This window comes from Hylaeus volcanicus, chromosome 5, assembly GCF_026283585.1.
Source record: "Hylaeus volcanicus isolate JK05 chromosome 5, UHH_iyHylVolc1.0_haploid, whole genome shotgun sequence".
Taxonomy (NCBI): Eukaryota; Metazoa; Arthropoda; class Insecta; order Hymenoptera; family Colletidae; genus Hylaeus; species Hylaeus volcanicus.
In genome coordinates this window covers 13637339-13650808 of record NC_071980.1, presented here as the reverse complement: position 1 = coordinate 13650808, position 13470 = coordinate 13637339, and the positions used below count along the sequence as shown (strand labels likewise).

General features: G+C 35.4%; 1 protein-coding gene across 6 annotated transcripts in view; it reads right to left on the bottom strand.

Annotated features, from left to right (window-relative positions):
- Positions 1-13470, bottom strand: part of LOC128876107 (E3 ubiquitin-protein ligase MIB1) — a 421765-nt gene that overhangs the window by 298353 nt on the left and 109942 nt on the right. For all 6 annotated transcript variants that reach the window (XM_054122207.1, XM_054122203.1, XM_054122205.1 and 3 more), the window contains exon 9: positions 3937-4088. In XM_054122207.1, coding sequence (XP_053978182.1) covers positions 3937-4088 — 152 coding nt within the window. The remainder of the gene's footprint in view (positions 1-3936; positions 4089-13470) is intronic.

The window sequence follows — 13470 nt, the reverse complement described above, 5'->3', positions numbered from 1 at the left end:
AATAATAATAATAATAATAATAATAATAATAATAATAATAATAATAAACCAAATGTATGGCTGGTAATATTCTTATACTCGTATGTACATACGTAGGTTCATCAGGTTAGGACTTATTGTAATAGATATAGATTTATTGTAAGGTTGGTAATTAAAAATATAACTACAAAATGCCGATTAAATATTTCTACATAAACTATACTTATAAATGACTGAATACAAAAGATGCACAGAATTTTACACTCAATACTTTATTTTAATAGAAAAATGGTTTCTACTAACATTGATAAAGTTACAAAATAATTTTATTTAACATCATACAACTATAATTATTGAAAAATTACTATATATTTTGATAACCTTGGGGTAATACACCATTTTAAGAAACTTGAATGGTTCGAGGGGCACGATGAGTATTATTTAAAAATGTCATTTTATTAATATGTAGAAAAGTGTTAAAATCATGAGCTTCGAATGTGTTTCCAAAGAAAAGGTGCTATTACGAAGGAAAAAAGGAAATAAATAAGAATAGATTTCGACTTTAAAGGCGAATAGTATTTAATAGATGTGATTCTCGCCAGACACCATTCTGTTCGCAATAGTACCTATCATTCCAGTCTCGAAGTAATAACCAGAAGCGAGCAGATCTCGAAGATTCTCGAGATTCTAGGAGACGAAATTGAACAGGAAGGCGGTGGGGTGAAAATCGAGGTAAAATTAACTCAGTACCTCTCGAGAATGACCGACTCGATTAGACTTTGTCGAAGAACGACTCGTTCGGGAACACCTGTGGTTCGACCTTCTTTCATGATTTGTCGAACAAGGGAACAAAGCCATCGATGGAAGACGGTCCAAAGATTGGATACGTCGGCGTCGTTTCAAAATCCTCTTTAAGGATTTCCTGAGCCATCGCAATTTACAGCTACTACAATAGTTACCCCGACGAATTTATTTAATTCAAAAGTAGTAGATTCAACACTCTGCTAACTGTACCATTATCGTGGACTACATATTAGGTTATCCCAAAAGTTTCTTTCGTTTTATTAATAAGTAATACATACACAATATTTTATGTCTAATGTTACAGTATTGAATTGTGCACGACTCATTTTGCTTCACTACTGTTACAACATCAACATCTAAGAAATTAGATTGTCTATTTATATAAACACTGCCACACAAAATAATTGAGAGCAAATTACGAAAGAAACTTTTGGGACAACCTAATACAATGGTATAGCTTAATTTAAACTTGTGTAAATCCTGCAATATGAATATTAACAACTTGGAATTTTTCAATTGTACTCATTGGGTTTCTGTGGAACCATTCAAAGACGAACTTTCTTGAAAATTCACAATACTCTCTGATATGCAGATATACAAATATCCATGTATCCATATATGGGAATATAAAATAATATTACTGGATAAAAAGTATTACATCGATTATATGTATGTAGTTACATGAATTAGTTGCATGAACTTGTTAAATAAGATTATTTCGTGTATAATTTGATCAATGTTACTAAACATTATTTTTTCTAATAAAATAGCGGTATAAGTGATCTCAAACAAGTACATCTTCTTAACTATCACCTAATACTTGTCAATACTACCCCTGATTTTAAATCAGGTATGTTTGTAATCGCATAATGCGACGTTGAGAGAATCAAGACAATTTTATGACAACTCTAGAGTTCACAAGATAGGCATCATTTGAAAGGTCTTGGCTTGAAGAAGACTTAAAGTTGGTTGTATAACATAATGATTAAATGAAAGCAAAATATGAAAAATATATAAAATATTACATATGTCATATATTTTATATAACGACCAAAAGTAAAACACACAAAAAAAAAAACTGAAAACTTTTCTGATAAGAAACTCAGATAGAACCACGAGTAAACCACGAAGAAAATAATATATTAATATTACATCATCATAACCTGTTATGGTAATTATTATTTTTAGTAAATACAATACGAATTCATCTAAAAAATATTCAGTTCAAGATAACATATCGACTCAAATAAAAGGTTTCATTCCTTTAAAAATTAAGAAGTCTACATTACTCCTGAATTATTTTAACATGGCACTTTCAAATTAACGAATGATTGATTTTAATTACTTAAAATAAACACCATTTGAGATGTTCAATTCATAATCGAAGAAATTGCATAACTCTCAAAATATGCAAAAATGCGATACCTTAAAAAATTCCAGATCCTCCACTGTTGAATTAAGCAGTTTACAGAGACTCATTGCGTCACTAGCAATTTATTTTAAATGCTTTATACCGATATTAGTATGGCGAGCTTGCTGGGTAAGTTCAAATTCTCAGAACATAAATAATTAGACAAGATTTGGTGATCTATACTGAGCAACTTTTCAAGAAACACCCAACTCTGTGTGGCTTCCGACTCTTCCTTCCGCAGAGTACCAACTCCAGCTGCCTGCTTGTTTGCTCCAACAGCAAACTGTTGCGGTACACAGTTGCAAAAGGACGCTATACCATGCATTATCGCAATGTACCGCTGACATTACGATGCAGCGATATCGTAAAGATTAATTGGACTACAATATAGTGTCTACAAGCAGGATAACGTAATGAAGATACATCTTAATGAGTTTAGAAGTAACAATCAAAATAATTCAGTGGAACATGAGTTTCATGCTATGTTTTAACAGAGTACATACGCGAAAATACAGAACTGTAGTTAATATTATTAAATCACTGACTGATTTGGATTAACTAAAATTTAAACACACTTAAAATCACTCACTAGAAAACTCTTGTGTTTTATTTAAGGAAAAATAGATTTACATTTGTTTTTTTTTAGTGAGGCTGTATTTAATCAATGTAAGGAATAGTATTTATAATATACAATTTATTTTATGAAGATTAATTCATTTGTATTTTATCCAAATTTTATATTGTCAAGATTATTACAATTTAATGTTATCTAAGTTTCATTTGCTATGAAACTTATATATTATTATTTCTGTATTAGGAAATTGATTTAGAAAATAGCACACTGTATATGATTTCACTCGGTGTTTAATTTAATTTTTATTAAGGAATTAAACAAATTAAACCTGTGTGTCACAAGTTAAAGAAAATACATCTGTATAAAATTCGTGAATTTTGATGAGATTACAAAACTGTTAGATTGTACAGTTTCCAATTGTCTCAAAACAAAATGTTCGCCTCATAGAAGATTTCATGAGTTTGAGTTTAGTGTAATCAACGTGTTAATTATGCATAATTTCGACGTGGTTACCTAAAGCAAAACCGAATGCATCTCTTTGGTCACAATAAATGTATCATTATAAATATATACATGAATAAACTGTACATATTTATATATTTATAATGAATAATTTATTCTCAAATATCAAACCTATTATTCAAGTTAGACATAGAATACGAATACTTATGGGACTAACTGTATTTTTAAAATAGATTCCAGTTATATTATCTAATTTTTCATATCAATATTATTAAATTTGTCGTATAAAGAAGAATTACCCTGAAAGCTAATCGTATTTTCCCAATAATATTTGCCTTTTCTAAATCATTTCCAAAAAGGTAAAAGCTCTTCCGAGGTAATTAACATCAAGCACCGAAAAGTTTAGATCTGCCATTGTATGGAACTAACATCCTTCATCAGGCTTTTTAATGACACCGCGATCCTCTGGAGCAACAATGACGCTGGGTCGTCAAGACGTCGTCAAAAGAACGAACGTCTTGATCCATTAGCAATATGGAAGGCGGGCTATTCTTAATTGTCAGCTGGCTTAAGGTAAAGCCCTTTATCGGCCGTTTCTTGGTAGCTCTCACCTCGGAACGGTTAAAGACTCCCACCGACAGAGACATTCAGAATGGCGCACGCTATCACGGACAAAAGCGTCACATCGAAAACGCAAGGTACTCACCTTGGGTTTCCACGAAGAGCGGCGTGGTGCAGAGCGTTGAAGCCATTGTTGTTCGTGAGGGTGATGTCTGCAGCATGATCCAACAACAGAGCCAACATGTCATCCCGTTTCTTAGAGATCGCATCGTGAAGGGGGGTGTCACCTTCGGAGTCCTGGAACCAAGGAAACAGATTTTTCTTACTGTATATCGTTCACTTTTTCATTGAAAAACCTCTCCGGAAAAACAGAAACTTGCGTTTCGATTCTATAGGCAAAGGATTCTCAAAGAGGGCCATGTGGCACCGACCAGCCATGGTATATGTATGCACGTACGAGGAATGAGTATATTTAAATAATGAGGTGCGAACATATATAAACATATCAGTTTATTGCTTCGTACGAATTAGGAAACGTTAATTCCCAGTACAAAAGTCTTAAAAAATGCTCTGATAGAGGAATGGAAGAAGATCCCGCCCCGAATAACATCGACATTTATGATAGTTAATTTAATGCCTGGAAGAGTTGCAGGAATTATAAAATCAAAAGGAAATCCCACGAAATATTAATTATTTATAAATTAATGTAAATTTCGTTTTTTTACAAACTTTTAAAAACTTAACAATTGAAAGAATACTTATTGCTTCTATATCTCTATTGATTTATTGTTTTTTTCTTGTTAATTTCGCAACTTATATAAATAATTAAGTTTGTTTGTACTGGCTCTATTCCAGAAATTTCCAAAAATATGTAGAATATCATTGTTTATAAAAAAGAAGTTTATAAACTACAATTTCACGTAGTTTTTTTTTTGGAAATTGATCGGTGTACGAATACTTTCTACACCCACCCTTAAATTTCATGCAAATCTAATAACTTTTTTTCATAAGGAATCCATCATTCTGCGATTCATAATTTTCAACTTAAACAACTCATACGTAAACCTACAGTTTCATACAAATCCAAAAACTTTTTTTAAATTTCTCCCAACATTTTTACGCCATGACCCAAACGGAAAGTTGAATCGGTCCGACACACAAAAAAATGCATCTTCCAAAATTGCATAATAATTCGTTCGGCCATCCAATCCGGTTCTTTGAAAAGCGCGAGCCGTGTCCATGTCGTTCCAAAAAACAGTTGAATGGGTACAACGGCAATGAAGCAATTCATCGAGCGATTAAATCTTGTCCAGCCGCTAAAATAAACACAACATCCGGCTGTCCGTGTCAGCCAGCTACTGAACGCGAGCTGATCGCGCGCTTTTGATCCGCGAGACCGTGCAAGAAAAATTCTGCCGGTTGCCAGGGTACCTCGTGGCATCAGCCGGCTGCGTAAATAATAGGGCATCAGGCACAGATACTTTATGGGATCAGTTGGAAAAATCCTTTGTATAACTCCAATAACCGTGAAGGATAAATCTGCCGGCGCTGTCGAGAACCGCCGGCGCTATCTCGCGCTATAAATGCTGGCCATGTGTCACCCCACTAGGTGAGGGTGAAAGAGGAATAGAGGAGAGGAACGGAGAGGGATGCGGAAGGAAAATCGCGATGAGAAAAGGTGAAACAGGTGGAGGAAACGAGAGAAACGGTGGTTTGAACGTGGTAGAGAATAGAGATGGAAATAGAGATTAGGAGGAGAGAAAGAGAAAGAGAAAGGGAGGAAAGTAGATTCGGAGGGTGGAAAGAGGACAAGATGGCAGGAAATACCGTAGAGGCGAATGGGAATAGTCCGGGAGGCAAAGGTAGCACGACAGTCACGGGACCCTGTCTTATTTACCTGATCGTGCGATCCTGGCCATTATTCTCGCCGGCCTTATCAACCTGGGAGACCCCAGTGTACGTTGCAGCCCCGCCGTTAGCTTCGACTAGCTTCGTTTCTGCTTCCATGAACTGCAATCGACGGGTCGCTATAGAATTAACGAGCGTAAAGGACATGGTCCCGGGGAAACGGTCGCATATACGCGGGAACAAGTCACTTCGCTCCTCGGGATCAATTCCATCCGACAACCTAATTCACTCTTACAAAGTGTGGATCGGTTGCAATCTGGGATTGATCCTCGATGGTCGATCGATAACAGGTAGCACAGAACATGAATACTAAGGTAAAGGATAGGAAAACAAAAAATAAGATTTTTATTAGCTGTGCGTTTTTTTTATAAAAGTGAACCTCGGATGGATGTTGGTTAAATTTCAAAATAATTATATGCGAAGTGAAGTATGAATAGTAATAACGGACTATTGTTCGCGAGAAAGACTTCTTCTCTTAACTGGTCAACTACTATACCTTTACCTTACTCTTTTGTAGGGAAAATTATGCGCTCTAATTTTTATTGGAATCATAAGAGGGATGCAAATAAGGGATACTAATAGATCTCCCACTAAAGGGATAACGATAGTCTGCTGTGTGGTACGTTCTCTTGCAATTTGTTGGTTATTGGGTCAATGTGTGGGTGGAAAATGTATGTTTTCATATATATATATGTTAAAATATATGTTATGTCAAAATATATCTTCTTACTGTGTCCACTGGTGTAGATAGATTTATACAGGATGTTCAAAACTTTCATGTTCAAAAAATGATTTAGAATGATGTGATGACCAACCTATTCTTACTTAAATCTTGCTTAATTATTTGTTTTATATTCCAATGCATAAAAGCAAAAGCTATAATTGATTACTTCGTGTGCATACTACATCGAAAAATTATTTTAAAAATTGAATATTTTAATTAATATTCAATGAAAATTTCTCGTTATTTTAACCTTTAATTATTTTGTATTGTAAAGATTGAAAATTAGTCATTAATTAGATTCGTTCTTAGTTGATAATCCTTAATGCAATATTTAAAAAACAATGATAAAACGCTAATTTTGAATGGTACTATACACATGCATATTGTTGACGTTTTGGTGAAAGTATTAGTTTATTAATACCAAATTTAGGCTTTTAAGACTCCTGGAATACTACAATATTGATTCCAGACTACCTGTGTACATGTTTTATGCAGTAACTTCTTTAGCACATACTGAGTTAATAAATTAATTATTTACTGCAGTATTGTATTTACTGCAGTACACTAGCGAATATATCCATCAAAGTATCCCGTATTACAAAACATAGCTTTTTTACAAAAACAGCTTTTTCTGAAATGAATTAATAAACAACCATTTTAAATAATAACTATCATCATCCTGTACCGATATCATCCATCTACCAAAAAGTTTACATCTGTAGACCATTGCTCCTCGCAAGGAAAAGATTGGCACAGCGTTCGACCCAAAGCAAACAGAATGAAACCCAGATACTGCGGCGCAAGCATTTGGCAGACCTAACTAGCCATTTTAACGTTTTCGACAAGAAACTGCCGTCGTCGAAATTTCTGATTAGACTCCGAGGAAACCAGACGCAGACGACGCAGACGGTACGGGTCTGTGTACGTATCGAGTGAACGAATCGGCAAAATGAGAAAAGACAACAGCAACAGCACGGCAACTCGGTCACGGAAGTGTGGATTACAATCAGTGTCAGTGTCGAGGGCCACTGAGAAGCGAATGACAGAGACAGGAAGTCGAAACGGGTTGATTGCATCGCAAATATTGACGCGCCTAATTCTCCCTCTCCTCCGTTTACCTCTCGAAGGTGACGAGCTACACTAATGAGGGCTTTAAGATGTCACCAAGACGCTAGACAAACTCGAATTTACCAACATCGACGCTGAAAACCAGAATGATGGTACGATTTGTAAATTCTAGCTAGACTGTGCCAGAGTGCTAATGTGAAACAAGCTAGGTAAATTCCAGAGAGTGATGAGGGTGGCTATAGGCCAAAAGTAATACAGACGTCTTAGCATTAGAACGCCGTTATTTCGATTCGGCAAGATATCATTTTTGGAGAAAACAGTTTATTTGTACTCAGACAAGTAACCTAAGTTCCAAAGACTTTCACAAATACTGCAAACATCAACGACAATGTTTATATTTGCAAAAGAGCTATCAGATTTTTCATGTGTATTTAGTTTTGACAAAGAAAATTACAGTAATTTTAGTGACTCTAACGATAGTGAAGTATTGTTTGAAAAATATTTGCTTTGCAATTTCAAACACGGAATGATTATAAAAAAGGTGGATTATTAATTTGCCTTAAACTATCGCCATCTTCTTTATCCCTCTGATTCACAAACTGATCTACAGTTGTAATTCAATTGCACTGTTTTACGTGTGATTAATTCACTGTCGTTAGAGTTACTAAAGTTATTGTATTTTTCTTTGTCATTGCTAAATACACATGAAAAATTTGATAGTTCATCTGCAAATATTTAGCCGACTCTATCACTTTCCGTTATAATAACGTGTTATTAAATTTTATTTAATAAAAGACACTATGAAAACTGTAACGATGTTTTCTTAATTAACACACATGTCGCAGGAGTTGCAAATTTCAATTACGTCATATTATTGTGCGTAGTTCATGACAATCGCGCGATCAGCAAAAGTGCAAAAGTGCAAAAGTGGAAAATGTAAAGTGTAAAGTGCAAAAGTGTAAAGTGTAAGGTGCAAAAGTGCAAAAGTGGAAAGTGCAAACGTAAAATCCAAAAGTCCAAAAGTCCAAAAGTGCAAAAGTGCAAAAGTGCAAAAATGTAAAGTGAAATTAGATTTAGATTAGCAGGGACAACATCAAGGAGCCATAGCTGGTACAGTGGTCCATAGTGGAGATGGTTACTACGCATTTATCGTATAAAAAGTGCGTATGAGATTTTACGCTTTTACGCTTACGTATCAATTCGCTCGCACATTTAAAACTTATTTTTCATGATTGCAATCAGACCAAAGGTCGTCAGAAAATTCGAGTATAATCTGAAGACCGTCGACCGAACTCAATCGTTATTTTCTGTAGGATTGGGTGGAGCGATCAATAACGATCTCGGAGAAGATACAGGACACGTTGAAAGGATGGATAACGAAGGATAGCGACTGGAAAAGAAAATAGGAAACGAAAGGGAAAGAAGAGTACCGGGGAAGGTCTCCCGCCTCCTTCGTTACCTCATCCGCTCGTTTCTGCAGACAGAGAAAAGTTCGAGAGGCAACGCAGAGGTCTGAGAAGATAATGCGGACTGTGAGAAAACGGAGCGCCCCCAAAGTCCGCGTCCGCGCTTGATTGCAACGAAACCTTCCCGCCCGTTTCCAGTTCGTACTTTTGAGCAGGCGACCGGGGGATCCCTTTGGCCCGATGCGCCAAGGTGGAACGGGACGAACCGTGCTATAGGTCTGGGTTAGGTGCTATAGGTGCAGCTCACAAAGACGTTGCTCTGAAATCCCTGGTATGCGGGTCGTGTACCAACACTGACGCCTACGGGGAAGGGGCTGGCCCGGTTCGAGTTCCGCAGAAGTGCAAAGGGTGCAAAATCCTCCCACCTCGCGACGGATGCAAGTGCTAAGAACAAGAGTTCCCTAACTCGTTATGCCGCTCGTGCCGGGACTGGTTATTCGATTTTCCTATCTTCATCGGACTGTGTGAATTTGTGATTTTGGCTCGAGGATGAAGCACGCGGCGTTACGGTTAGACTCGATATTGTTGCAATTGGATTGTTTTTAGCCTGGGTATAGTTTATATACGACGGTGGTACAGTTCGAGCGTTAAAGAAGAATATACCTTTCTGTTATCAATAAATTAAACCATCACGATATTATTATTATTTTTGTTGTTCTGCTTAAATATATTACAGTTTAAAAAAATAATTTTGAACATATACTGTAACTGAAATCAAATAAATAAGCAGTACACGTTACATATTTTTTACTTCGCAGTTCTAAACCAAATATGATATTACATTTAAAAAAAATAATAGTGACCTTGACAACTTGAAAAAAAAATTACTTTAGGGGAAGTGACGTGTCTTAATTTCATGCGTTACATTTTTCGTATCTTCAAACTCAGATGTTCTTGTGATTCGTTTCTTGTTACGCACCCTATACATTGTTTATATCATATACGCAGGACGAAGGATATCGTAATTCCTAGAACAGATCAGGCCCTGAACAGTGGATAATGCCGAGTGATGGGCATCTCGTTGCACGTATCGTCAGGTTGTAATGACGATAGGCAAGCGTCATGTTGATTTCACACCGAGGCGTGTGTACGGCGCGCCAGGAATGAGCGTTATGTATGGTTCGGTCGCGTGTAGCAGAATCGGAGCCACGGACTACCTGGCGAACGCTGGACGAGCCTGGTCAGGACGACACTCGTACACAGTGGCACGGTCGCATAATGTTACGTTTATGCCTGACATTCATCATTAGGCCCGGTAATTTATGTTGAACAGGAATGGTTCGGGCGAACGGGCTAATTAATATAAATTGCCGCCGCGAGGATTACAGGGCCGCCGCGGCGGCGTGACGCAATTCATTGTGTACTTTACGAATCGGCCGAAAGCCGATTAAGCTTGCCAAGTTACCACTGACGGACGTGCAAATATCCTACCCTGTGCCACCACCGCGCCCACATATCCGTACTCCTCCGAATAAGTTGAACAAAAGTTCAAAAGTTCAAGTTCGCAAAACTCGGGACGAATATTAAGTAAATATTTCTTTGAAATTGTTAGAGATCCAAAGTTTATAGTTACATCGATGACATTGGATGTAGTTGTGACAAATCCTTTATTATACATAACTAGACTGCGGATCTTTATGCAAAATATAATCTTCACGAACGTCCCTACAAAAATTGAACCTAAATAGGAATTTATTTTATTCTGCAAATGTTAACATTATAATTATAACATGAACTTTACTTTCAATCTTTTTTATATTCTTGCATATTGTTTGCATTTTGTAGTTTCTTGCATAATGTTTGGATCTTGTAGTTTCTTGCACATTCAAATTTCCTATAAATCCATAAAGATTCGCAGTCTATACGTAACTAAAGGCTTTCCACTAAGCGTTTGTGTGGCCCTCTTTAACCCTTTGCACACGGAACCATTTCGTTACAGAATGTGCATACAGGAATCACGTAATATCACATAATGTAACTTATAAAGCATGTAATTTATAGTAACGATACTCGAGCTTATATGAATCTTTAGACATCGAAGAACGTATTTATGTCAAAAACGAAAATTTTATACTATACTGATATGTGATAATGTGTGAAACAGTCATATATGTATAATGCTTCCGTATCTACGAAATTTTCGACTTTCTTTAGTATTATTTTCAAACAGTAAATTATCAACATTTCTAAGATAACATACATTTTCTGTCTACAATGCAGTATTAAAACATGTACGTTAACTAGTAAGTGTACGACTTCTTTACAGACACCTTAATAAAACTGAGTATGCGAATACTGTTTTAACTCGCTGTAATTCATATCAACATCTATTGGGTTGTCCGGAAAGTCCATGTCGATTTTTGGTAGGTGGTTTGAATATATCGAAATGGTTGAAAACAAATAACATGTATGCATCCCTTAAAAGATGGAAAGGTTGTGGAACAAAACGGCACCTATGTAATTCAATAAGTACTTGTAGGATTTGGGATGATCTTGCAAATATAATATAAATAATAATATAAAATTGAAAAGGTATAAAAGAAAGCTGACGAAACACACCCATACGTATGACTGTTTTGACTACTTACAAAAAGTCTCAGCCGCTTGCCTCGAACAAACGAAAAACGCGTCACCGATCGAAATATAACCTTCCTTCATATATGTATACATGTATATTAAACTTCAAACGTGCCTTTGAATTTTTCTTAGAAATTGACACGAATTTTCTGGACAACCTAATATAATGTCGAGGTTAGTGAAATAGAGTAAAACCAATTATAAATATACTGGGGGAGTGGGAGAACGGTAGAAACGTGCCGGAGGAAAAATAAACACTTATCATGGGACGAAATAAAGTCGAGCCTTTTTGTCGTGACAAAGACCGATTCTGCGAGGCGAAGTTCGGAGGTACGAGGGGCGAGTTAATACTAAAAGCAATAAGCAACGAGAGGTTGCGGTTTGCAGGGGGTAGGATTTTCCGAAGTTATTGTTGTGACCGCCACTATTCTTCGTCTCTCACCCCTCTTTTGACTCGCCTTGCTAAATTAAATTTTGTCCTGGGCGCAGAATGCTGGCGATGGTGGGGCGAAGTCCCTCTACGTTTCGACGGAATTATGCAGGAGTAGTTTTCTTGAAACCTTTGTCGGTGCCCTCCTCTTGCTTCTTCGGTGACGTTTTCGGTTTTTCTTGTAAGTTAAAAGTATCGTCACGTATCATCAAAGCTGAGAGTGCAACGAGAATGAAAAATGCCAGTTGTATCGAGAACATTCGGATGCTTACGGGATCTCGAGATTTAAGGGAAGCGATACCGAGAATCTTAATAAAAATCCTATTCTCCCTTTTTCTTCTCAGTTTCATACTCGCTGGATGGAATACTATCCACTATCCAATAAATCTATATGAAGATTGATTCTATGTAATAGGCGATTCATTTTGAATATGGCATTGATTATTGAATGGATAATAGCTGCATTTAATTGTTTACCTTTGCACAAAGGATGATGAGAATTGAGAATTCGAAGTTACTGTTATTATAGTAAATATATTTCTGACTTTTTGTTAGGAATTATAAAGCAATCTCTTTTCGAGGATTTTCATTACGACATTTCTACTCGTTATATCTTTTGTTTCTCTTTAATTTAATAAAATGTACAACTACGATACAGGAAAGAAAATGTGTATTACGAGGAGTGCTACGACATGTTTCTTTCGAGTATAAAATATGAAGGAAATGATGGTTGTTTTGAAATCTTACATGAATTGGCCCGAGGAATGGCTACAAAAACCTTTTAGTATATTTCTTATATACTTAGTAAATTACTTATTGTATATAGTAAATTACTTTTTAGGCGCGAAAATTGATAATATAAAGATTAAGTTAGAATAATTTGCCTTATATAATGTTCCATATTCATGCATACATGTATGTATACATAGACGAGATATGCGACACACCCTAAGGTTAGATATAAAGTAAAAAGATTAATTAATGTACATAGTATATTACTAATATACATAATATAATATACATGTAATATACATTAATTAATATACAAGAAATTTTTGTAATAAATTGGAAACTACAGTAGTTTCATGAAAATTAATTTTACCAAGCTAATAAATTTCATTTAAATAACTTTTATGTTATTTAATATTTTATGAATTTAATGTAAAATTTGAATATTATATTTATTATATCCATAAAATTAAATTTCAATGTACACCTAATTTCTGATGTACACGTTACTCAAAATAACTTAAAAATAATAATTGTCGATAATAAAAATTGATACTGTGCATACTTCCATCACTGACATTAAACCTAAATAAGTTAATTCTTTTTGTCACTTTGCGTGAAAAGCATTCATATTAATTCTTACCAGCAGAAAGATGTATTGCGCGTTTTCTAATCGGAAGTCTTTGTAGCACTTTTATAATTCAATTACAATTTTACAGGTTTTACCATATCGAAACAAAATTCTTTTTTAATTGAGAAAAATAAATATATCTAAAG